Source organism: Pipistrellus kuhlii, unplaced genomic scaffold, assembly GCF_014108245.1.
Source record: "Pipistrellus kuhlii isolate mPipKuh1 unplaced genomic scaffold, mPipKuh1.p scaffold_m20_p_24, whole genome shotgun sequence".
NCBI lineage: Eukaryota > Metazoa > Chordata > Mammalia > Chiroptera > Vespertilionidae > Pipistrellus > Pipistrellus kuhlii.
This window is the reverse complement of record NW_023425523.1, coordinates 9161444-9188751: the sequence shown is the minus strand read 5'-3', so window position 1 is coordinate 9188751 and position 27308 is coordinate 9161444. Positions and strand designations below refer to the sequence as shown.

The following is a 27308-nucleotide window of genomic DNA, read 5'->3' as shown; positions in this document are numbered from 1 at the left end:
AATGAGGCTAGCCAGTCTCCATAGGGGGCTTGCTGTCTTATAGGATTGCGAAGGCCCCAATTCCTACAGAAACTTCTTTAAAGTTGCCTCTGGGTGGCTAGAGTCCCAAAAAGCAACTTCCTAGCCTTTCTTCCCATCTAAAACGCCGACCAAAGCCTCTCTCTCCAGGAAGCCAGTGCAAAGATTAGGTCTCCCAGGGAAACGCTGACGTTCAGCCCCGCCCCGTCCCTGTCTCCACCTGCTCTGCAGACTGGACGGTCTAATGCCGGGGCACAGCGACTCGCCCCCGAAGGCAAGAGCGCAGGCGCAGCAAGCAGGAGAGCAGCGCTGTCACTCAAGAAAGCCCCGCCCCCTCAAGATGGCGCTGCGCTCAATGCGGAAGACGCGTGGGTGCTGGGGCTTCATCCGGGCACTTCATAAAGCACCCGAAGCTGCTCCTGCCCCCCAGGTAACCAAAGCTGGCCCCTCTCCCGCTTGTTTTCCATCCTCCTACGTTCTCCTTATTTCCTCTCCCTCCCTTCCTCCTTTTGCTTCTCTCTCTCCCCTCACCCCGCCCCCGTTTCCTCGGGAGAGAACCCGGTGGCTCCTCTAGTAAAGTCGTCTCCCTTAAGACTGCCCTTCTACCTGGGGCGTGGTGACGTCGCAGGGGTGCGTGGTGGCGTAACGCGCCCCCTGGTGGGCGGAGCGTCCCGCCGCCTGCGCACGGGACCGCCCACCTCCTGGTATCCTTATGGTCTTCCGGTCCTTTCCCTAATAGTGAGCCCGGGGGCCGGGAGGATGAGAGAAAGCTTGTTAGTGACTGGGAGGTCTCCGTGGGCGCTGCGCTGCGTGGTACCTGAGCGAATGGCGGTGCATTTTCCAGGGTTTCCTCTCCGTTACCCCAAAGTGGATCTGCCCAAAGATTAGGTCTCCACGGGAAACACAAGTAAACTGCTGTGACCATTGATTACTCTGGCAGCAGGGCGCGGCCTTCAGCCTGTGCGTCAGTATTTGGAATTTTACCCTCGTAGCAAAAGAAAAAAATAATGTGTGTGTGTATGTGTGTGTTTCATTCATTCAGACATTTTCATTCATTCAAACGTCTTCCCAGTTTAAGCTCACTGGTAGGCACATGCCATACGTCTCTTGGGAGCTGTCTTCTGGGAACTAGGAAGAAACCCCAGATTCTGCGGTGATTGGGTGATTTCCTGGCCTCTGTGCACATTCATTGTGGTATTGCATAGGCGGGGGGTGGGGGTGGGGGTGGTGTTGTAGGATGAGTGGGTGTTTTGCAAAGAGCACTAGACTGGAAGTTAGGAAACCAGAGGTCCAGGGATTTGTCAGCCACTTGCTAGTGGGGAGACATGACAAGTCTCTGAATCTCGCGGGGTTTTATTCTCTTTAGGAAAATGGGTGGAGGAAGGGTTGGACCGATTGCCACGTGTATGTTCTTCCAAGCTTTGGGAAATAATCTATGGCTTCATGATTATGAATCCAAAGCACAGCAATGAGATTATGAAAAACAAGATTTGAGTTCAACTGGTTTTTCTAATCGTCCCATAAATCTCTTAGTTTGGGGTACTTAGGTTTTCTTTCTTGATATGAGCCTAATAAGATTCTTGTGAGGATGAAGGATATTATATCAGAAAGCTCATCATTAACACAATGGCTATTTAAATGTTACTTTAAATTTCAGGCAGCAATGTTAGGAAATAATTTATTAAAAATTAGATAAATCCAATACTCCCCTCTTTGAAACCCTAGGGCCTGATTCTGTAGAACCAGAATTGGTTGATTACTATATTTATAGCTAATAGTAGCCTGTTAAAAGCTATGGTATCAAAGTAACTAAGCCTTAGACCCCTAACTTCCTCTCATTCTAAACAAGAGCTAAGGAGGTCATGAGAAATAGAGAATCAAAGAAAAAAGAAAAAGAAACTAGAGCCCACAATTGCCCAGGGAAATTAAGGGGACTAAAATCATTATAAATGCTAAAGAAAAGTTTCTTAAACATCTATTGTTTCAGTGGCATTTACCAAATCGATTATCTTGAAGGTAATCAACTGTTAACCTAGATTGTTTCAAGATGTAGAATTTCCAGAACAGAACAGTGTTTCTAAACCTTTGATTTAGCTTTGATTAGAATAAGAATTGAACATGAGAGTTTCTTTTAAAATTATAAATCTACATATAATTTTCAGTCATTAAAAATGATGGTTTGAGGACACTTTGAAAAAGACCAATTGAAAAAGATACAAAATTGCTTTAATAGTGTAATTATAATATTATGTTTGTAAATAAATATTTATATAAATGTATGCACAGAAGAAAAAGAAAGACTGGAAGGAAACAACCATTTTTGTTTGTTTGTTTTGCTAGGTTTTCCTAAGTAGTGGATTAAAAATGATTTAAGCTCTGGCTGGTGTTGCTCAATGTTTAGAATGTTGGCCCGTACACTGAAGGGTCTTCAGTTCAATTCCCGGTCAAGGGCATATACCTGGGTTGCAGGTTTGATCTCTGGCCCAGGTCGAGGTGAGAGTAGGAGGCAACCAATCGATGTGTGTGTGTGTGTGTGTGTGTGTGTGTGTCTCCCTCCCTTCCTCCTCCCCTCTCTCCCTCCCACTCTCTAAAAATCAATGGAAAAAATATCCTTGGGTGAGGATTAGCAAAACAAAAAAGAAAGTGATTTAAATTTTCTTCTTTAAGCTTTTTGTATTTTTCATATGTTCTAAATTGAAGATATATCACTTTTAGACCCAGGATAAGATTTTAAAGTGTAAATCTCCGTATAAATGCATAGCCATTAATATCATCTGTGATATTTTAGGTCTCAGAGAGATACTGGTCCCACAGCGTTGTTATTAAAATGGCCTTAGAAAAAGGACTCCTAAAAATTTATGGCCACTTTTCCTGTGTGTATCTTCTTTTTCTCTTGAAAAGCTTCCTTTGAAGTCAAAGAGATTTTTGTGAACAGATGCAGAAATATGTGAAGGAAGAATTGGATTCTTAAACCAGATGCATTAGACATTTTTATGATATCTCATAACCTTTGTAGAAAACAAAAAAATATTTTTGCAAGAGAGTAGTGTAATAGAAAGAAATGTATAGTTATCATATGGATGATTCTATCTAAAACCAAGAAATAGCCAAGTTGCTTGTTAATAGTTTTGGCTGCACCATTACTCCCCGAGGTGAGAAGCAAAATTGGGGGACCTACAAGCTCCTTTGTTAGAAACCATGACTGATAAAGTATTGTGATTCCTCAGTTGTTTCGTTTTCTTAAAAAAAAAAAAAAAAAAAAAAAAAAAAAAAAAAGGCAAAATCTTGGGTAATAAACTTGGCATTGGGGACCTTTAATTATCTCAGAGGCAGGCTTTTGCGCCTCAAGGCTAGATGTAGACTCAAGTTTAAAATAAAAAGGAGGGGGGAAGCAGAAATAACAGAGTATCAAGCCATAGTCATTTTGAGATGCCTACCACCTCTATGAAAGCGGTTTTATTTTGCCAGGTGTTGCCTGACAGAAAACTGTTGAAGTCTGACAGGATGGGAGCAGTCCCGGAGTCAGAATGGAGGCCTGACATGTTATGTTTAAATGCTGCTGGCATTGGGTAAATAAAAGCCTGTCATCGTTAGTCAGACACAGACTCCATACTTTCTCAAACACCGACTTAGGATTTTAGTGCGCAAAGAATGCAATATTGATGGTTCCCGGAGTTTTGCTTGATTATTTATAATTACTCAGTTGAGATATAGAATGGCCCCATTTTATCACACCTGATCAACACATTTAGCTATTAACTGTCCCAACCTGGGTTTGGCCCACACTGTATTAATATACTGTTCCTACAGCATTAGATGAAGGAATTATACATGCAAAAACGATAGACAATGTGTTAGATTTTTTTTTAATCTTGTATTTCTTTCCTACAATAAGGCTTTTTATAAATTGCTCTTTTAAGTAAAATTATTTAAAATAATTTTAGATGTACAAAGTTGCAAAATTTGTACAGCGTATTCCTATATACCCCTCACCAAGAGTCTTCTTACATAATCACCATCCAATGATCAAAGCCAGGAAATTAATTTGGTGCAATGCTAGCATGTTTCCTTTTTCTTTTTTTTAATATATTTTATTAATTTTTTACAGAGAGGAAGAGAGAGGGATAGAGTTAGAAACATCCATGAGAGAGAAACATTGATCAGCTGCCTCCTGCACACTCCCCACTGGGTATGTGCCCACAACCGAGGTACGTGCCCCTGACTGGAATGGAACCGGGAACCCTTGAGTCCTCAGGCTGATGCTCTATCCACTGAGCCAAACCTGTTAGAGGTTTTTTGTTTGTTTGTTTGTTTGTTTGTTTTTAACATAAGGCTTTAAGGCAGGTATCAGCACCTTCTTTTAAATCATGAGGAAGTAGACTTCAGTTAAGTAACTTGCATAATGTCACAAAGTGAATTAATTGGGGAGTTAGGATGTTAAAATTTACTAAATGGGATTTTGTTCCATAGTTTGCAATTAGTATTTGTTATTGTAGGTCTGTGATCTAATGACAGTAAACATTAGTGGTTCCAGTGACTTTGTCCTTAGCTCTTTCCTGCCTTGTATTGTCCTCCCAACATGCAACATGAGCTCATCAGCATGGATCGCTATGAGGGGCTGCTTTAGCCATCTGGGAATTTTACTGGATGATAACTGTGCCAGTTTGATCAGCCTCTCCATCTTCCTGTGCTTTTCTTAATGGTAACTAAAGGTATTTTGTGGGCCCACTCTAAAACTCCTTTTAAGCTCAGTCAGTCTAGGAGTTCCTTTGTTTAAAATGCTCCATAGCCCTAGCCATTTGGCTCAGTGGATAAAGCGTCAACCTGTGGACCGAAAAATCCTGGGTTCGATTCCATCAAGGCATATGCCTGGACCACAGGAAGCAGGGGGTGTGCAGGAGGCAGCTGATAATGATTCTCATCATTGCTGTTTCTATCTCCCTCTCCCTCTCTGACATCAATAAAAAATACATTTAAAATAAAATAAAGTGCACTGTAGGTTGGTTTTCCTTGTGAACTGACTTAGCTTATTAGAAGTAATATATCACTTTAAAAAATATCTTTGAGTTAATGAAAACTCTCAGTATCTACAAAAATACTGAGGAGGAATAGCAGATCAATGCTGAGGATTTATGCCAGCAACTATTATGGCAGCTACAGCCAGGAAATACAGAAGAAATTGAGGCCACTGACCCCAGATCCTTTCTCAGCATATCTGTTGCATGACTGCAGGTTATAGAAAAACTGTCTGCAGAGGCTTGCACAATTATATATTTATACATTCCTTAAGCCTACAAATATATGTATACACACACACACACACACACACACACACACACACACACACACCCCTATGTCTTTCAGAAAAGGAACGAATAGTTAGCTAGTGCCTGCTATATGCGAAAGCCTTGTACTATGTGCTATACATACTTTATATTATTTACTTCTCACAACAATCCTGTACACATTTTTTATTGATTTCAGAAAGCAAGGGAGAGGGAGAGAAAGAGAGAAACATCAATGGTGAGAGAAAATCACTGCCTCCTGCATGCCCCGCACTGGGGATCAAGCCTGAAACCTGGGCATGTGCCCTGACCCAGAACCGAACTCAACCACTGAGCCACGCTGGCTGGGCTTATCCATTTTATAAAAAAGGAAAATTTAAGAGATTAAGTAACTCTCTCAAGTCACAGAGCTAGTAAATGGCCGAACCAGGATTCAAACTCACCCTTGCCTATGCTTTTCCCATTTGCTCAGTAGTGGTGTGTTATCAGATGTAATATTATATGAACCCAGGTTAGATACATCAGATAAAAGCAGCGCTCTTCTGGTTGAAGGAGTGGCGGCAGCCCTGCTTGCTGACCTCGGCGCCCCACCACACCAGGGGGTGCCGCACAACCTAGGATTGTTTCCGATGCATTCCAAAACTCCTTCAGCTTCTTTAAATATCCAAGTGCGTTTTTTGGCTCAGGACCATGGGTGATGGATGGGTTCGTTTTAAGGAGCTGCCCTGTAAATGAGTAGTTTGGGAATATTTACACTGATATATATGTACTTTATCAGTGAAATATCACCTATATTCTATTTATCTGAAGCTACACAAGTACTTCAGATAATAGCAGTCAATTTTCCTTTCCTTCTTTCTCTCCAGACACAGCTTCCTTCTGCAGAAGGTGCTGATCTTTGTGCACGGGGTGATTTTATGGGTTCGTTTAGTCTCTGCTGTGATGAACCTGGCTCGTCTCCTCACAAAGAACACTTACTCCGGGTCTGCTCTTGATTCCGTTCTACCTCCACCACTTGGGGCTCAGGAATTTCTCTTTTGGAGACTGCAACCTGAGGCCCGAGGCTTCTTCCTGATTTTCCCCAGGAAGAATTGACTCCTTTCGGGTAGACGCTGCTTCGCCAGTGTGAGATGCTCGATGCAGAGAGATAATTTATAGGTGCAGGGATGATCCATTGGTTCCAGCTTGACTTAATTTAACTCGGCTCAGGCATTCGCAATTTGCTCGATATATCATTTCTGAGCAATGCTCTATCTTTTATTCCCAGTTGGAGGCTTAACACTTTTTTTCCCTTCCCCGCACACTGAGCGAAGCAAGGTCAGATCTAGGTCTTCTCACTGTCCCTTCATCTGAGGTCTGCTGTCAAAATTCACCTGGAGTTCTCTTTTGTCTTGGCACACAGTCTTCCTTGCATCTCTCTAACCTACTCACGTTGGCTAAGGGAATGCCTTTTTGTTTGTCCCTCTGTCTCCTAAGAGCAGAGTCGGGCCACTCTGGTTCTCACAGCTTCTGCTTCACCATCCATTGCCCTCTAGGCCATTACACTAAGCAGGTTGCAGGGATGTCAGCCTCCTTTTCATGCCTGTTCTGGTGTGCCAGCTGGGACTTACTACAGCGCCAGGCAACTCCACATGGATGGATCCCTGAATCAATTACCTTGGTTATGTTTTCTTGTTTTAAATATGGTTTTTAATTGGTTTTTTAAGAGGAAGAGAGAGGGAGAGAGAAATAGAAACATCATCAGTCAGCTGCCTCCTGCATGCCCTATGCTGGGGATCCAACACGCAAACTGGGCTGGGAATCGAACCAGTGACTTCTGGTTCATGGGTCAATGCTCGACCACTGAGCCACATCACCCAGGCTGTTGCTTGTTAGCCCAGGTCCTTGAGATGATAGCTGTCGATTTTTCATGAAGGTATTTGAAAGCATAAAAGAACAAATGTGGCCTTGTAAAGCATTTTCAAGTGGAATCTCTTATAATATTTAAATGTTTCATGTTTGCTCATTAAATCTTCATTACAAATATAAAATTTTGCTCTTTAGACATCTAAAATTTGTACTCACTGGTTAAATGTTCATTGTCTTCCTGTTTTTTAAACCAATTTTGTAAGATGGTGAATCTAAATAAGTAAATGTCAGTATTCCTTCAAGTTTTAGTTTAGGGGGTATTTTTTCATTTGTACTAAATTAGTTGAATGTGCGATTTATTTGGGGACTGGATTGCAATTGCAATTATTACTAAACATGATGATGGGAGAGGTGATACCAGCACACATATTTTGGGTACTTACTAACTAGTAAGCATGATTTGAAGCACTTGACATACATTCAGTCTTTTAATCCTCATAACCCAATGAGCTAGGAGCTAATATTAGTCCTATTTTATAGCTGAGGATACTGAGAGGTTAAATAACTCACCCAAGGTCATCTAGTTAGCAAGTGTGAGAGCCTCAGCATAAACCCAGATAGCTTGACTCCAAACTGTACGCTAACTATAATAGGTAATAAAATGATATTAAACTCTGAAACAAATTATCTGTGATGATACACTGATGACTGCTTTGCACCTTCTAAATCTCTTCCATGAAAGCCACTTGTGTATCTTGCCATGGTGACACACAGAGCAGAAATTATAAATCATCCTCTGTTGTTGCTGTTCCTACAGTCTTGTTTGGCTCCTATGAATTATGAGAAAGGAGCAAAGATGTCTTGTAAATTTATCTCCATGTCTCTATTTGGCTACTGCCACTAGGATTACCCGGTGTAAAATAAGGGCTTTTAACACATGAGTCCCAAGGTGCGTGTAGGAAGTTCTGTTTATACACATTCTATAGTGAAAAGGTCAACCTGTGTGCAGCCCCGCCGGCAGAGGGGAGGTGGTGAGTGTTGAAGCTGATGGATGACCAGGGGACCGCTATCTAGGGTCTAATTGGGATTTATGGCTGGAGTACTTTCTTCAAAAGTAGCAGAGGTGCAAAGTGGGAAGAGGAGAGAGATGAAAGTAATTAGTGCTGTGGGCCACGTTAGCAAGGGACAAGTAAGAATTTTATTCAAAAGGATTCTGATTCCAAATAGTTCTTCAAGGGATCTATCATTCACTGATTGAATGAAAGGGAATCATTACCAATCAGTACATTTATTAAGAATCTATTGAGACTTTGAAGTGAGCAATGTTAAACAGCTCATTTTATACGCCAAACAAAGGGCTCCTCACGAACTGTTCCTTATCCTCCCCGTGGACAGAGACTTTGGCCCTTCTGCTTTATATTCACTCAGCCCCATGCTTTTCTCGCTGTGTTACTTTAGGCCCCTTTTGGGAAGCAGGAGGATGTGATGTCGAAGGGAAATGGAGCTGTTTACTCAAATCCCCGAGTTGGATTCCTGTCCTCCCCTGGGGAGGACGGTCTCAGCAGCCAGTTCATAAATTTGCTGGAAGAGAGGAGATCTCTTGGGCCGGGGGGTAAGTGTGCAGGAGAAAGGTGGAGTCCCAAGGGAGATATTAAGAACCAGACTATGTGGAGCCCTTGCCAGTTCTGGGGAGAGAGCCAGGTTGGCCCTCTGTGGATACTAGTTACCTGGCCATCTTGGTTGTGAAGGAAAATCCTTCTCTGCAGGCAACTTTGGCTTCTCCATGGGCTGGCACCTTCCCAGCCTCCCCCAGGCCACCGAGCTGTGAAACCCAGTAACCTAGAGCAGCAAGTGTCTAGAGGGTAAGTGGTCACAGGAACATTATACTTGTCATTTAAAGTTGACCGGCTCTTCACCAAGAGGGAGCGGAGAAAGCAGAAGGTGTGGGACCTTGGGCCTCCGTTGGGCTTGGCTCCACCACATACAAACTGTGTGTTGCCAGGCAAGCTATTTGACCTCACCAAACCCAAGTGTTCTCCTCCATAAGGCATTAATAACAATACATTGTAGGAATTTTATATGGATTCGAGATCCTGCCATGTATTAATATATAAAGTCCCTTGGCCAGTGCTCAGTACCTACTGGGTCCTCCATGCCTGATGATGATTATTTTTTTAATTACATGTAATTCTATTCAACAACCTTTCTCTCCTCCACCCTTATCAATCTTAATAATCCTTCGATTCCCCCCATATCCACATTCTCCTGTCCCTTCTACCCCCAAAACATCAAACTGACCAGATTCATCTGCCAAAAGCAGAGCTCCGATTCTTGAAGCCCCTTCGGGGGCTTATCATAAAGTTTACACTCCTTGTAGCCCCACACTCAAGACCTGTCACCGTCCAGATCCAAAACACTTTCTAGGCCATGGCTATCTCCCAGGGATCCTTTGCATTCATAGAATTGCCACGTTTGCTCGGAGCTGTTCCCTTTCGCTTCTTTGTTAAAACCACTCTCTCTTCTTGGAAAGGCTTTTCTTCCCATCCCTGTCGGTATCTCACCGTTCTTTTAAAATGAGGCAAAAACCCAAAAGCACTCATGCAGGTTCCAGAAAACTTTGTTCTGGAGCTGGGAATGATTGGTCCCATTGTGAAATTTTATAGGACTTTATACTTTTAGAAATGAAGACACCTTTCCCTCTATTCTGTCTCTGTTTATAGGCATTTGCTTAGGACAGATAGAGAACATGCTCTTTCTAAAATGTAGATCTTTCTGAACTCTGCAGCAGTAATCAGTTTGTAATAAATACCCTGTTCCTTAAGTACAGCCTTAGGCTGCCATTCGGCAGGCAGACCTCACCAGGAGTATGTACCTGCCCACCTCCAGTAGTGAAAGGTGGGCAGGAAGAACTTTTTTTTTTTTTTTTAATTTCTGTTTGTTTCTTAAATATTTTTTTATTTATTTCAGAGAAAAAGGGAGAAGGAGAGAGAGATAGAAACATCAAATGATAAGAGAGAATCATTGATTGGCTGCTGCCTGCATGCCCCACAATGGTGACTGAGCCCACAACCTGGGCATGTGCCCTGACTGGGAACTGAACCATGACCTCCTGGTTCATAGGTCAATGTTCAACCACTGAGCCATGCTGGCTGGGCAGGAAGAATTATTTCTGTTGCACCTTAGCTATGATAACTATTCATGTGAGAATGGCAGGTGTTACTTAAATCTTTGGCTTACTAATTCCTGTGTCAGAAAGAGTTCAATAAGTATTTATTGGGTTAATGAATTCAGTGAAAAATAAAACTGAGATAAGAGAAAATATAACCCATTGGCATTTAGCATGTTGTTGAATTTCAACCATACATTTTGTGTATATTTTAAGTATTTAATTACAGAAGATGCTCAGTGTTTGCTAGAGTTAACAAGTGATCTCATTATTGCCCCAGGTATCTAGATGATTGGGAGATAATATTAATGATTTTCCAAGTAGGCTATGAATTTCCAACTTGCTATAAGTGACATTTTTCATTACTTTTTAGGCCCCATTTTATTTTTCATAGGTGTAGCTAATTGTACTGGAGTGTTCTACCTCTGTTTATTATACTAAAGCTTGTTGCCTCTGCATATAGAAAGAAGTATAGGGTTAAGGATTAAGACGAGACAATTTCATTTTGAGGACCATTTTGCCTCAAGAGACTGGTTCAATAAATGTGCTGTATTATCTATACAACAACTGACATTGTAGTTTTTGTATGTTTTCTCCAACTCATGAAGGAAATAATTGTATTACTTTGCCATTTTTCTGAATTGTTTATTTTGGGTCCCTTTAACCTGTCAAACCATGTCTAGTACCTTTGCTTTATAGATATTGGTATGTTCTACGTAGATACAGAAAAGACCCTATGTCTCACTGCACTGTTACACTATGTAGACAATAAGGCCATTTGTAAGCTTCCAACCTAGTGCTATTGCATTTTTCTTTGCATTATGATAAGAATGAAATAGTGTGATGTAAGTGCACTTTATATGTACATTACAAAGAACTTTCATTTTCTTCTTTTAAAGTGGCTGGAAGTTGGTAAGGAAAGTTTCATTGTTATACTTGCTTATCAGTTTATCATTAACATGTTTAATAAAACCTGAAATAAACCAAGCTTAATCATAGTACTGTCACAGAATGTCATCTCTGCTAGAAGAGGTTTGATTATAGCATCTTCCTAAAAAGTCTGTGACTACAGTGGCCAGACATCTTGTTAAATCAAGGACCAATTGTACAGTACTTATAAATTTTTTAAATGTCTTGGATATTCCAACATTTCAGCATCCACATGACATTTCCCACATTGTTTTTCACATTCTAAAATGGACCAGAAATTCTTCAGCAGACCATGTGTCCTTAATTTTGATTGGGAATATATTAACATATCTATGACTCAAATAGAGACACGGCTATCCTCTCATCTTATTTTTCTGTCTAAATAGCAGACTTTTTGGTCAGGCTTGCATGACACCTGTCTTCTTGAAAGTCAAATGCCCATCTTTAGACTAACCATGTGGAGATGGGGCCACCCAGCTTCCATTTGGACCACATGTGAAAAGCGATGGGGAGAGAGAGGAATGTCTCTTCAAAGAGCAGTAGTAAAACCATGACCACTGATGGAAGTACTATCAGCTGAATAACTCTTAAATTTGTTTTTAATACAGGAAGATCATCAAGAAAAGCAGTATTTGTAAGAGAAGAGAATAAATCTGAATACTGAGTCAATGAGCATTCCAACATTAAGAGATTGGGATGATGAGAAGAACCATCTAAGATTGTAGTAGCCAGAGAGATGGAAGAAAAAGTAGAAGGTGACATCCTGGGGAAGGATATATATATATATATATAGATAGATAGATAGATAGATATAGATATAGATATAGATATAGATATAGATATAGATATAGATATATATAAAAGCCTAATATGCAAATTGTCCCCTCAGGAGTTTGATCATTCCCTATGATATGCGCTGACCACCAGGAAGTGGCGTGGAACCAAGGAAGGCCCTGGCTGGCAGCTGGAAGCCCTGATTGGCCCTGATTGCCGGCCAGGCCTAGGAACCCTACCCATGCACGAATTTCGTGTAACAGGCCTCTAGTATATGAATAAAGAATGATCTTGAGTACCAACTACTTTTACTCATTGATTGTCATAGTCTCCATTTGCAGGCAAATTTATTTGGGAAGCCCAACTATTAAATAAGATAGCTTGATAGGGATGTTCATTGGATCACCTCATTGGCCAGTGTAATCAAGCTGTGATAACCCAAAGCTCTATCTCCATTATGGGTCATACTCCTTGGGCTACATATTTCTGGCCTCTACCACAGCACCATTTCCCTTGGTCAGCTCTTTAAACACATGGCCAAGGTTTTTCCAATAGAGCTGCTTTTTCTAAGCTTCCACCCATCCAGGGGGCATAGTCTTTCTTTAGATATGTTAATGTCCTCCATCTTGTTTCTATTAAGTCTTATGCTAAGAGTTCTTATACTTTGGGAGGGGAGGGGTGTCACTATTTCCTTTGATTAAAATGTGGACCTAGAAAAATACGTGCATAAATTCTCAAAACCCTGTGTACAATTTCATCAACCCAGGTTAAGAACTCCTACTTTAAGTCACCTTATCTCTGTTTTGCTGACTCACAGAGGTTAAACTTGTTCCCTTCTTTCAAATACTGAGCCCTCCTCCTCACAGTTGCCTCCTCTACAGCTTAACTCATTACACAGCCTGCAGTATGATCCGCAACAATCAGTCTTTCAGGTGAACTTGTTTTATAATGAGGTATTTCTGGAACTCCAATAAGCCTGGAGAGTGAGGTAGACCTTCCTACCTTATTCCTTCCTGCACAAATGGCTTTATAGTGAAGTCCTAGTCTATGCTTATACAATAATAAAAACGTGTAAGACTCATGCCAGCCCACTCTGAATTTCAGCTTGTAGTGAGGGTATGAGAATCCCATATAATAAAGAGACAATATGTTAATTAGATCGAACAGCAGAACAACGGTCCAGTTGGCCTTCCAAATGAAGCTGGGGCTGCGAGGGCCAAGGCAGCTGGGGCACTGGGCCTCTAGTCTTACTATAAGATGTTGCTGCTAAAACATTTAGGAATATGTATATATTGGTGTGTGTGTATATATGTATATATATATGTGTGTGTGTGTGTGTGTGTGTGTGTGTGTGTGTGTGTATGTGCATGTTTGTGTATATATAATTATATGTGTACATATATGTATATATGTGTACACATGTATATATTATTATTATTATTATTATTATTATTATTATTATTAAAGTTTTGGAGAAAATAGAGGAAGACTGAAAATATTTGCCTGAAGGGAGGAAAATGCTGTCGAGAATATTAAGAACAACACCCATCTGAACTTCACACAAAGTATCATTAGAGCGTTCCCTTCTTAACTTAAAATGCATTAAAAACTGTAAAACTGTTTAAAAAAAAAATAAAAGAAGGTGTCATGAGAGTATCAGTGATTAGAACTGATCAGATAGTTGGCTGTCCTTTTCAACCAGAAGATGGATTTGAACCACATTACCACATCCATGGTTTAGTTTTGAAGAGGTGGTGGTGGTGGTGCGGGGGTGTGGAGGGGGGAAATTATTTGTCTCTTTGTTCAAAGGCTTTTTTTTTGTATTGTAGATCCCTGAAAAGCTGGTCGAGAAGCCAGCCTTTCACATCCATTAAGGTTAGCCCTGAAACTGTTGAATTTGATCTCTTCCATTTGCCATCTGGATACAGTAGAGAAAAAGCTATTCTGCATTGGGCTGCTGGACACCATCCAGAAAATAATATGTCAGGGGCATCAAAGGCTTGAGGCACTTGGTCCAGTCTGTCTAATGATCACAGGCAGGGTCTGCGCTCCAGTTTTGCAGTATATATGGATATATATCCCAGTAAAATAGATCACAAGGATTACTGCCAACTTGTCAGAGCTAGGATTCTTCCATCATAGACTTCAAAAAAAAGACCAGGTTTTAATTGGGCCAGGCTTGCTGTCCAAAACGGAGGACGCTTCATCTCATTCCAGCCTACCTCTTATGGTGAGCACTTAATGTGTGGAGGATTTTAATTCCTAGGTGGTTTCATCCCACACCCAAATGCCACATTTAAAGTCTTCTTAAAATTGACCTCATTTAAAACTGTATTCCTTATCCTCTGGATAAGTGGGCCCAGTATCTGGCCAGCTAATGACCAGACTGGCAGCTTTCCAGGAATCTGACAACCATGTCTCATTATTCACACCAACTGGAGCCAATTGTGGCTGTTTTTTTTTTTTTTTTTTGGTTTTTTTTTCTTCTTTCTCTTCTGTTATTTTAAAATGTGGATAGGAAGCAAAAGCAAGCAACGGCATGTCGTTTGGTCTCCTCTGGGATTGGGGAGGAGCCTTGCATAATGAGACCTGTAATACCGGGGAGCATATGGCTGTGCTTTAAGGTAGCTGGAGGCCATCTCACGCTAAGCCCCGATAAAGCAGGCTTTGGCTGGGGTGTTTGCAGGATGTACTGAGGGATGAATTTATAGCTTCTGCAGTAGGTAACATTGTAGGACCGTTGCCATCTTATCTCTTGCACAGAGATGGCGGGAAGAGTTGCCAAGCCCTACCCATGAGTACGACTTTTCCTAGAGAGCAGGAATGGGCCCCGAGCTGCACCCTAAATACTAGGGGAACTTCCGAATCTCTCCTGCTGACCTAGGAAGCTGGAAAAGCCCCTGCTGGCTGCTGGCCAGCTCCCTAACGGGGGTGTTGTGGACAACAGCACTCTGGTTTTTTCAGTGTATCCAGTAGAGCCAAATTATTTCTCATTCTGATCCAAGCTGGTGTCATTCAGAGACTTTCCTCTCGGAATCTCCTGTCCTTCTCTTCTCTCTTCAGATATCTTGGTATTGGGGGGGAAACAGGTAGTTCTAGATTAAGAAAACCAGCCAAGCCCTGGTTGGTTGGAGCATCGGCCTGTACACTGAAGGGTTGCGGGTTCAATCCCTGGCCCCTGGTCTGGGCGTGTGCAGGAGGCAACCAATCGATGTGTCTTTCTCACATCGATGTTTGTCTCTCACACCCTCCCTCCTTTCCACCCTCTTTAAAAATTAATGGGAAAAATATCCTTGGGTGAGAGTTAACAAAAAAAAAAGGAAAACAAAATCTCCAAACATAAATCAAGCAAAGCAATGTTGATGATCCTTAGCAGCATTACCCCTGCTAAGCTTTGTGCACGTATAGCAGGTCCTTGAATAATGTCATTTTGCTCCACCTCATTCCATTATAACATGGATGAGGTAGATACCCTAGGAACTCAGATTTAATAGCATGTGCCTTTAGTTCAGTAAAAGCCTCTGAAGGGAAAGGGAGACAGGGATAGACATGTTTGGAAAACGGAGGAAAAATACTTATTTTTCTATGAGAATAAAAAGGAGCCCGGTGATGAAACTCTCATTCATTTCGTAATTAAATATGGAGCAACCGTGGTGTACAGAGGACATTCCTTACGATGAGGCTAGTCAAATGTGACTTGTTCGCTGTATTCATAAAATACAGCATGGTCTTGTTATGATTTTAAATCAGTGAACTAATGTTCCAAATGGATTATTTCCTAACAAAGGGAAGTTAAAACGATCCAGATACTAAAACATACGCTTCTCCTCGACTTCCCAGTCAACATTAGGAGTTTGCCGTTGCTTCGTTACTGGGCACACCCGTGGGACCAAAGCCTTTTCCTCCACGTTGCTTTTGGTTTTAGGAATCGCCACAGTGGAAGCCTTGACCCCTTGAACCATAGCAACAGCAGGTAAGTGAAGGAGGAACTAGATTTCAAAATATTTTGCTTTAAGAGGTTATTTGTCGTGTCGAAGTCATCACCCGCCATCTGATGTTGATTGTGAGATTCTTATTTTACCCTTCTTAGCGATTCAGATCCATTTCCGCTAGGTTTTCCCATAAACCCCATTTCTTAACTCAGAAAATCCTGGTCCTGCAGCGTTTTGGCCTCTGCTGGACTAGGGGTGCGCCTGGTCCCCAGCGGGGTGCATGCGATGCTTGTCCTCCAGAAAAGAGGAGATGACCCCGTATTGTAGGTTAGACACACTCTCCCCAAGGGCAGAGCCCACGTGATACCGTGAGCTCCTCTGTGCTTGTGAATGCCTCTTTAACAGCATATTATTAAAATAAAGTGTCAGGAAATCATCACATAAAATTCACTCTGAACCTTAAGGTATGATTGCTTGCATTCTACAGAGAGTGGAGCCACTGTTTCAGGGATTTGTAATATGTTTCAGGGCATTTTATTCCAGGATCATTTTAGTATAGATTCAACTAATGTTACAATACATTAAGAATTGGGAAAAGTATTCTGAGTGCTGTAGATATCGTTGACTAAAAAATAACTAGCATTTGCAGGGGTAACCTGGGAAGGGATCATTTGAAAATGCCCAGCTAGTCTTGGTAAATGTCTTTCTTATTCTCCTCTCCCCCCGGGCTGCTGAGTGTCAGGAAAACTTAAGACTGATTCCCAGCTCCTGCATTCTCTAAGCCACACATAGTAATTCATTTCTACTGCCTTCTTCTTTGTATATTGAACCTTCACCTTGTTGATATTAGGAATAAAAACATGGTTCTTACCCACGAAGATTTCACTGGTTGCTGACGGTTGGTAGTCTTGTAGGGAAAGTGAATTCCAGAACAACTCTGTGCTGTAAAGGAGGGAGAACAAAGCATTGTGGGTCTTGTGGGAGGAAGACCTCACAAATGGGATAACATCTGAACTGGTTCTTAGGGGGTAATTGATGTTTGTCAAGTGGAGAAAGGCAGAGAGAACTGGATGTACGAAGGGCTGGGGCTGAAAAAGAGTACAGCCCTTCAGGGAACTAAGACGGGTCTATGGCTAATTCATGGAGTGGGGCAGTGGAAGAGAAAGGCGGGAAAGGTACACTTGGGTCTTGTTAACTCAGCAGTGCTGGTGGGGTAGGAACCAGCAGGAAGGTAAAATTGTCAGGGACATGGGAGAACTGGTGAAATACTTGTAACACAAATCATCTGAAAGGGCATTGGGCTGTTCTCTTCTGCAACAGAGCTTTAAAAAAATTCTCATCAAGATGGAAAATAAAGTCACTCACTCTTTTTGCTGTTTCAGATGCTCAGATTTGAACATTTGCTATTACTTTCTCAATAACTATGATTATTTGATAGTAGGATCAAAATAAAAGTCAATGTTATTTTTCGCAAAAATGTCAACTAGTGGTATCACTTGTAGTACCAAGTATTTTATGATTAATGATTGTTCAATAATAAGTAGATGGAAAATAATGTATTTTCAACCATTGGATTGAAATTGTGAGAGCTATATTCTATTATTTATTTTAATTCTTTTCTAAATTATTTTACGTACTCAATTATTTTACCTATTAGAGCACTAATTATTTTACCTACTGAAATTTATTCACAGAAGAGAATTGTGTACAATGTAAAAATTGAAGAGCGAGTGGTCTGAAAAACTAGGAAGTAAATTGCATTTTAAATCATTATACTTTCTGTGTGAGTGCTGATTTTGTGGTGATGCTGTTGGAAAATTATCATTTTTTACTCAAAGCATATTTACAAAAATAGAATATACCCATATAAACTATATAATATATAAAAGCAAAATCAGAGTTTGAAAGCTACTTGGAAAGCAGCATTAACCTCAAAGGGGACATGCTAAATACTCCTTGGTGAATAAAAGCAATTTTTTGGAGTTATTGGAAAGCAAACTAAAATATAAAAGAGGGTCATTATTATGGTTTATACATTCACAACTTTATTAGTATAGGAATGCACAAATTCCAAATGAAATCATTGGAATTATAGAAATGAAACTATAATGCTACATCTCCTTCCTGATAAAATAATTATTTCTTCAGCTTGAACAATACATGATGATGCAACTTAATACCACAATGAGGAAAAAGTCACCAATTCGTGTAAACTATCAGAAAAGGGAAGGCTCTTGTAATTAAAGAAATACTCTTGAATTTTAGTAGGCACAATGAGACAACTGACTGAAGACTGTTGTTACTTTATGCACTCAGATACACATACACATGTATACACAGAGTACAAATCGGAATTGTGACATCACCATTAAATAGGAGTAGAAAATGAATGTGAAGGTGAAGTTTTACAGTAAGAGCTAAGCACTCGACGGTGGGAAATTCTAAGGTTTTTGGTAAGTGTGAGGAATTGGAAATTCTGAAATGCCTCCTATACTGATACTTCTTTGACAACAGTCTCTGCATCTGCGTACGTATACTCCCAGAACTGCGTGAGGTCCAGAGATGCGGCACGCAGGAAGCTACGTGGCATGTCAAAATGTGTTGGACTCTTGGTTCCCTATGATTGTGGCCCATCATTGAGAGCTCCCAGAGATTATTCAGATAATAAATTCATGATCAGCTGATGCTGCTTTCCAAATGTGAATTGTTCTCATTTTCTCCGTAAGTTTATTTATTCCATACAAAGCATTACAAGAATCCTTTCTAAGGAGCTTCAAGAAAAATCACAGACATGATTAGACTTATTTTTGATAGGGTATTACATTTGAAGAGCGGCTGGTGGGAACTCCCAATGGATAGGCCCAATAGATACTTGATAGTAAACACCAGAAATAATATTTGGTGTTAAAATTCATCTTTTCTCAGAGACAAATTATCGTGTTAATGTATACATTATGTAGCTACGGTAGAACATGAAAAATAGGTGATATTATCTCCCAGCTCAAAACACCAAGAGTGTTGTAGCAGAGAAATCTTCGTGAAAGTGTCCTCTCGGGCTCTCTTTACATTGAGTATGTGAATAACCTTACCTGGAAGCAGACAGAGGAGGGGAATTCATGCATTATGATTTGTGCCCACCGATCCTACGTGAATTAATTTACTTCCTTACAAGCTCCGCTCCCACCCTCCCCCTTTGCTCGGCGCATTCCTCCAAATATACCCCTGCCTCGCTCAAGCCACGGGGTACTCCAGATCAGGCCGGGCTGTTTATGGGAACTGCTTTTGTGGAAATCATTAAAGAAAGGAAGGCCTGTGAATTCCCCCGCCGGAGCGCCGCTGCTTTCTGTGTCATTTCAGTCTCATTAATCAGCGCTGCAGCGAGGCAGACACTGCGCCGTGTGTTTCACTGTCCCCGGCCCAGCAGCGCCCGCGTCTCTGCCCCCGGGCCGGCGCGTTGGGGAACAGGAGAGAGGGAAACCATCAATCTTCCCGGGTGCACATGTCAGCGGTGATTCCTTCCCCCTTCCGCTGGCTGTCTCCCTCACCACCTGTGTTTAGAATTAGCACGGAAGCTGCTGCCCAGATGGATAAGAACCACCGTCCCTGTCACCTGCCCTGGTGCCGACCACCGCCTCTAAGTGAAAACAAGACAGACCTATAATACACAGGGCAGTGATCTTTGTTGTGAGGGGAGAGAGAGAGAAAGAGAGAGAGAGGGAGGGAGAGAGAGGAGCACCGTCTCCTTAGAAGTTCATGATAATGTAAAATTAAAGCAGATTTCTAGAAGGGTAGCATCATTTGTTGGATCAGAGGGGGTGAAAGCAAACAATGCTTTGCTTACATCCTCCTAGCTTCCCTCTGCGGTACAGACAACTGAAGCTGATCTGTGTCGGTTCAAGTCCTAACGCCACCACTTCCTTTGCTGTGCAAAAACTTTTCAGTTCGATGTAGTCCCAAGTGTTTATGTTTTTCTTTTGTTTCTAACCAAGTGGAGATAGACTCACAGCTGTCAGAGGGGAGGGGGTCAGGGGCTAGGTGAGAAGGATGAAGGGACTAGTAAGCAAAGAAAGACTCATGTACACAGACAGACAACAGTATGGTGATTGCCAGAGAGAAGGGATGTGGGGCAGGGTGTGTGTGTGTGTGTGTGTGTGTGTGTGTAGAAGAAAGTAAGGAGGGATAACTGGTGATGGAAGGAGACTTGTCTTGGGGTGATAAACTCACAATACAACATACAGATGATGTGTGGTAGAACTGTATACCTGAAACCTATATGATTTTATTAACCAATGCCTCCCCAATAAATTCAAGTTATACATATATACAATTATACATAGGTGATACTTAAATTTTTTACCTTCATAAGTGGTCAGCTAATTTATGGATTGTTCACTGTGTGCAGGCACCAAGCTCTTCGCACTGATACTCTCACTCCAGACCCCAGCCACCCTGTGAAGTGGGTATACCACCATCCCTGTGTTGTGGATGCTCAGGCCATATAAGTAATAGAGACAGAACTTCAACCCAGGCAACCTGGAGCTAGAGCTTGCTTCTTAACCACGGTTAATAGCCACACAAATTATCCTTACCGTATTTTACTGCTTGGCTTTGCCAGTTTTTGTAACTAGTCTGAAGTTGAGTTAATCTGAGCTGACAGAGGGTCTGAACTGATGTGAATGTTGAAAACAGCCCTGGGGATTGTATCCGGCTACAGGTTGGATGATGAGAGAGGAGCCACGGGTTGCTGGAAAATGAGACTTCTTTCTCCTAGTAGTGGTCAAGACAGCCAAGAGAGTCAAGTTACTACTCCCCCCTCTCTGAACTATCGTTAAGACATGAAAATAACTTTAGAAATGTTTTCTCCTCTGGACGGTGGGTATCTTGTAAGACATTCTCCTCGGAGGTTCAGAACATTGGAGATGGTCATGGAGTTTCCTCATACGTGTGTATGAGACTTTTTGGCATCTCAGCTTCCCTTAGCCAAGACCTCCTGTTGCTAGTACAGGTTTTGGTCATCTGATGGAGCTAACGTGAGACGCGCAGCTGCTAGAGTGTTGAATTCGGACTCTCTGACAGGGATCAGAGAGCTTTAGAGGATGTATTTGCAGAGATGCTTGTTTTCTACCCATTACAATTCCGAGGTCAAAACCTTCTTAGTGGGATTATTTTCTTGGTGAAGTTCGGGGTATGCAGGCTTCCTGAATCCTCGAGCCCTTACAGACATCGCCAAGGAAGTTCACTTAACCGTGGAAGGTGGTGCGCTTACCTGTCACAGGTGCCTTTTCTCCCCAACCTGGAGGCCATAAACACCCCCCCCCCCCCCCAAGTCTGCTGAGCGGGACATCAGAACTGCCTGAAGCCAAGCAGGCCTCCGATCACTTGTTAATACACAACTGTCTCAGGGATTGCATTGCCTTGAAATGTAAATGTTAAGTGGACTGACTTTTCACATTTTTACAGTCTTTTTTATTTTATTTGTGTGTGCTTCCTAGCAGATTGGCAGCGGCGGAGAATGATTGTGTAGTAGTTGGCTGAGGGCAGTGGTTTTCCATCTTGGCCGCACATTAGAATCACCTGGGGAGCTTTTAAAAATCCCGATGTTCACGCCAAATCCCAGACCGTTTGGATCAGGATCTCTGAGGACGGGACCCAGGCATCGGCATTTTTTAAAGCTCCCAGCTGATCGCCGTGCAGCCAGGGCTGAGAACTGTTGGCTAAGAAGATGTCTTCCCTTTTTCATTGCTAGTGTTTTCATCTGGACCTCATTTTCTGTAGTTGGAAGGAATCTGGAGCATAGACATTGGTGCCCCTCAATCCCTCTCTAACGGGAGCTTCTATCAGAAGGAGCTGAGGGCTTGTTCAAGCCCCGTTGCCTAACCCTTCTCATTTCTTCTCCTGGATTAAGCTCACACTTAGAATTTCTGCTTTGATACTTGTGGGTGAGGACAAAGAAATTTGTATTTCTTTAAAAAAAATTTTTTTAAATTGATTTCAGAGAGAAAGGGAGAGGGAGGGAGAGATAGAGACATCCATGATGAGAGAGAACCATTGATCAGCTGTCTCCTGCACACCCCACCCTGAGGATCAAGCCCACAACCTGGCCTGTGCCCTGACCAGGAATCGAACAGTGAACTCCTGGTTCATAGGTCACACTCCACCACTGAGCCACACTGGCCGGCTTCATTTCTAACAAGCTCCCTGATCTGGTGCTGCTGCTGGTATGGGATACTGGCACCTACTGAAGGGTCCAGTGCCTGGCTTCTACCTTCTTTCTGCTCTTCCTTGTGGCCCAGGTAGCTGCCCCCAGGGCTGTCCTCACAGTACAGTGTTGAGAAAGCTCATGGACGCTTGAGGAAGCTTTGGCATGTTGCCCCACTGTTAGTGATCATACAGTCTAATGTTTGAAGTCTATTCCACATGCAAATGCAGCCTCGTCTTCACATCAGATCGCTCCCCTGAAGCCCTTTCGACGTCACAGAGCCGCCGCTGGGTGGGTGTCTGGTGTCCCAATTGAACTTGGAGTTCCTCTTCCCACAGAAACCATTTTATGAATGGTGTTTGGGCAGAGCTGAAATGGGATATGAAAATCATTCTTCTGGAAGACTGTGGGCTCCACGAGGCTCCCACGGGCTGTCTTCCAGGAGCTTAACCGCCACGTAAAGAGCTGAGTCTGTGCGTTGCAGAAAACCAATTTTCGAACAAGCTCTTAGAGCATCGCTTGTTTAAGAACTGCCCATAACTGGAACATTTGGTCCATGTTGTTTACGGTTATTTTACATTTGGAGCCAGAGTGGGGGGAAAAGATTTGCCATTCATTCTGCTAGCGTTTATTAGGTGCTCACAATGTGCCTGGCACTGCTGTGCACGGGCATGTAAAGATGAGAGAGACAGCCCTGGCCTAGAGGAGCTCCTATTCTAGGTGGGAAAATATTTACTAAGCAAATAAGAAAATGTTTACCAAGTGACCGGTGTGATATGTGCAATAATGAGGCGCTGGTGAAGGAGGGGTCTGTTCTGCTTGGGAAAGAGAGGGAGGGCGGCCAGGGACCCCTGGGAGAGGGAGAGAGGGAGGGAGGCTAGGAAGGAGGGAGGGAAGGGTCCTTGGGATAGGGATGGGGGGAGGAATGAGAGAGAGAGAGAGAGAGAGAGAGAGAGAGAGAGAGAGAGAGAGGTGAAGGAGGGAGGGGAGGAGAGAGTGAAAGCTCTGGAGTTGAGGATTCTGGTCCCAGCTGCTGTGTGCCCTTGGCGTTTTGGTTAAGGTGACCAGTCCCGATTCCTAACAATTTGTCCCGCATCCCGCGGCGTTTTAAAAAGGTCCCGATTTTTTTGGGGGGAAATCGGGACTGTCCCGCCAAAAGCGGGGCGTCTGGTCACCTTACTTTTGGTAAACCTCTCTGTGGCACACTTTCCCCTTCTGAGAAGTGTGTGGGCGGCGGGGAGGTGTTGGTGGGAGCGAGGGTTCCTCAAGGCCAGGCCAAGCCCATCTTGAAGTCAGGAGATTCTATCTGGATGCAGCCCCGCAGGAAGGAAGGAGACAGACCAGATGGGGTGGGAGCTCGGGTCTGCTGTCTCGTGCGGGTTATTTAACGTTGCCTGTCCTTCCCTGGAAAGTGAGGCCAGTGATTCCTGTTCATCTCCCGAGATGAGGATGGCAGGTGCCAGGGAAGCTCTGATCGTGGACGTTTGCCCAAGAAGGAAAAGTCCTGTGTGGAAGCATTCCATCCGCTGAGGGAGGACAGCACAGGCACACAGGGAAAGGTGGGCCCCCTCTTAATATCTGGAAGCGGCTTAAACAAGTCTCTAGGAAACTTTTTAAATCCTTTCACTGGCCTAACAATAAGTACCAAGTGTTATCACCTATGCCCTTAAGAAAACTGCAGTCTTTTAAAAAAAGGTAATTCCCCCCCCCCTTTTAAAAAACGACCTTTTCTTCTGTTTTAATTGATGACCTACATATTATTTCTTGTTTGGGGGCCATACATGACCTGCTTTCTCTTATACTGAATTAATATTTACTGTATTGATTCCAGGATCTGAGCATCTGGTTTCATTTGTAAGCAGAAACAAACCCATTTTCCCCGGTGCTGAGTCAGCACTTTGGCCCCAGACCCCGCAGACCCCGGGCTCCTGTATTTTCTGGAAGAAAGAGCTGACTGCAGCAGAACAATGCTGAGCCTCAGCCAAGGAAAGCTTCCGAGACACAGCACCTGGGTCCTCCCGGCTCAAGTGCTATTTTGCTATGCAGGAGCGCCCCGGTTTCAGCTCTTAAATCACTAATTGGTAGTGGACACATTTTAAAGAGCTTTGAGGAGATATTCGAGGAGCCCAGGATTGAAACAGTTGGATGACATAAAGGATGAGAGATGCCAACAAAGAGCTAAGGTGCGAGAGTGTTAAGCTGTATATTTTATTTACATACAGAATAAATAGCCTTACAGAAAGAGATTTTCTTCCCAATTAGTTGATACGATTGTTGATTACTATTATAAAAAAAATATTTTTGATTGATTTCAGAGAGAGGAAGGAAGAGGGGAGATAGAAGCATCAATGATGAGAATCACCTATTGGCTGCCTCCTACACGCCCTCTACTGGGGATCAAGCCTGCAACCCAGGCGTGTGCTTTGACCGGGAATTGAACTGTGACCTCCTGGTTCATAGGTTGACACTCAACCACTGAGCCACACTGGCTAGGCCTTTATCACAATCTGTGATAACATGCCATTCATAGGACCAATTGGACTTAGGAGTTGTTCAGCCAAGTTTTTGGCTTACCTTTGACTGTGGTTGAGACAGGTGTGATGAACAATTGACGTTGCAGCCTGATGTAAGCAGGATTCTGTAATGAGTCTTGAAATCTTTGGTTGATGTCTGGTTCCCACCGTCATTGAGTTTCAAAACCAGTAGGCAGCCTCCTTTTAATGTATTTCCTTCACTTGCGATTAAAGACAGAAGCTCTATTTAGTGAATCATAAAAACTGTCTTTTCCCATAATTAGCAGCTTGGGATTTTTCAATTGTATTTGGGTGCCGTCGTTAAAATTAACCTGTTAACTGAATGGGACCTATAAATACGTCAAACGTAAACAATATCGGGAACGGGTAGGACGTATGAATACGTCCTGGAAATATATGTTGCGCCCTGAGAGAGATGGTATATATTTTTTGTAATCTTTATAATTGTTTGTAAAATTTATAATTTTTTAATTCGATGTTTCCATTTTTTTGTTGGTATTCTTTTCTATTTTTTTGTAATTTTGTATTTTCCTGTGCTTTATATATAAATAAATGAAAATATATATATCATTTATTTTAATTAAGTATAAATAAAAAATAATAATAATATGAAATTACGTCCTCCGGGCGTGACGTACTGACACGTCCTAGTGAAAGAGTACGCGCCCATTACAGGTTGCATAATTAAAAAGGGAACTCCCCGGTTAACAGGCTAAGATAATTATGATTTTTGCACATGCACTGTACCTTCAGACGGGAAGAGTGTTGGCTACATCTGCCAGATGGATCCGCGTGTTCTCCCTTTGATTCGCACACCCACCCTCTCTTCCGGAACATTTCCGATCCCAGGGCCACAGCTGCCCATTGGGGGTGCTGGTCCTGTTACAAAATGAGCCAATCATCGTGCTGGTTGGAAGTGGCATTTGGTAAGGAAGTACATCTGAAATAAAAATGAAGTCCTGTTTTGTGAAAATGCTCCTTTTTGCCCTCAGTCCTCTGTGATGGGGTTGTAGGTTGATGCTCTGGGCTTCCCACGAGTGAATGAATGCCTGTGGCTAGTCCTACAGCTGCTTTCTTTGTGGTTTGCCTCCCGTCCACTGGGAAGCCCAGGCTTCCCGCCGGCCTCCCAACTCTAGTGCTTTTGAACACAGAACCCCCATCCTCCCACCATCCAAACGCCACATTCCAGCCCTGTGATGTCACGGTACCAGGCGTGTCTCCCCCGCCACGCCGCCCGGCTGCCTGCTGACTCCCGCCCGGGAACAGACCGAACGTAAACTCCCCGCAGAAGAGCAGGATGCTCTCTGTATATTTTTAAGACCAAAAGTCCAGTTCTCATTTACAGGCTGTATTTGCTTAATGGCTGCTTAAACATTGAACGGAACATTTCTTGTTGCTTTTATTTCTCGATAACATCATTCCCTCTGCGTGGACATACAAAATCACAGAAACTGGAGAATGAAAAAGATGGATTAGGTCCTGTTCGGGCCTGGCCCACTGATCGCAATTCCTTTTTCTCTCTGGTGCTTTTCTCTTCTAGTTTTCTCAAGAATTAGTGTCTCCATTTCTCCTGGGGAATAAGTCCTTAGTTTGACCACGGAGGGATTGATGTGGAAATATTCTCTCTTTTTTTTTTTTCAGATTGATATTCCTAGTCTTCATAACTCTTTACATTAACAAAGAGTCTCTCTTCATCCTAGGACAGGTCAGGTATTTCTGGATGGTATTTTTCTCTCTCTTCCATTTATTAAATTCAGAGCTTGTTTTTCTGCTTTGCTTTCTCCCTTCATCAATCAGACCCTAACGCCCATTCATCATTTTTACCTCACTGAAAGCTTATTCCAACATTAGGAACCCAGGGCTGGTTAAGGTCTCAGGTATTGGAGGATGCCTCAGTGATAGGTACTAATTCTATGCTAACTCTCTCTCTTTCTCCATCTCTCCTCCCTCCCTCCCTGGCCTCCCCACCCCCTTCTCTCTCCCTCTTTCTCTCCTGCTCCCTGAGCCTCAGTTCTCAACTATGAACTATTTCTAAATTATGATTTGGGGAGTTAGTCATTTGCAGGCCTATTGTGTGTGTGTGTGTGGTTTTAATTGGTAAGGTATATTTCTTTGCAGTTACTTTGAAGATATATTTCATATCCTCAGAGTCAAAAATCTTTTAGGTCTCCTGAGTGCTTACATCAAGTGCAACTTTGGACCTATGACATGGCATTCTACTTTAGGACTATCATCTCAGGAGCAGAGAGAAAAGTGAGCAGCTATGGGGTGAAAACAGACCGTATCTGTAGTGTTTGGAATTCCTGGGGACGGGGAAGGCAAATATAAATAGCTCACGTTTCTCTCTTAGGAGCTAGTATCAGGTATAAACATAAGGACTTTTTAATGTTACTTTTTTTAAAAGTTCAGCTCTGTTGAGATATAGTTGATAAAGTTGTGAGATATATAAAGTGAGCATGAAGATAATATGATATAATTGTGAAAAGGTTTCCCCCATGTAGTTGAGCAACATATCCATCATGTCACATATTTATGTTATTTGTTTGTTTTTTATGGGTTTGTTTTTGTTGTTGTTGTTGTTCTAGTGAGAACATTTAACTTCTGGTCTCTTAACAAATTGCA

At 42.5% G+C, this 27308-nt stretch overlaps 1 protein-coding gene across 3 annotated transcripts in view; it reads left to right on the top strand.

The window, feature by feature from the left end:
- Positions 1–332: 332 nt before the first annotated feature.
- The window catches only part of WARS2 (tryptophanyl tRNA synthetase 2, mitochondrial), a 56865-nt gene continuing 29889 nt past the window's right edge, over positions 333–27308 (top strand). For 2 of the 3 annotated variants that reach the window (XM_036452568.2, XM_036452565.2), the window contains exon 1: positions 333–448. In XM_036452568.2, coding sequence (XP_036308461.1) covers positions 359–448 — 90 coding nt within the window. In that variant the 5' untranslated portion in view covers positions 333–358. Of the gene's footprint in view, positions 449–15946; positions 15995–27308 lie in introns of all 3 variants that reach the window. The other variant, XM_036452566.2, reaches the window with a different exon arrangement.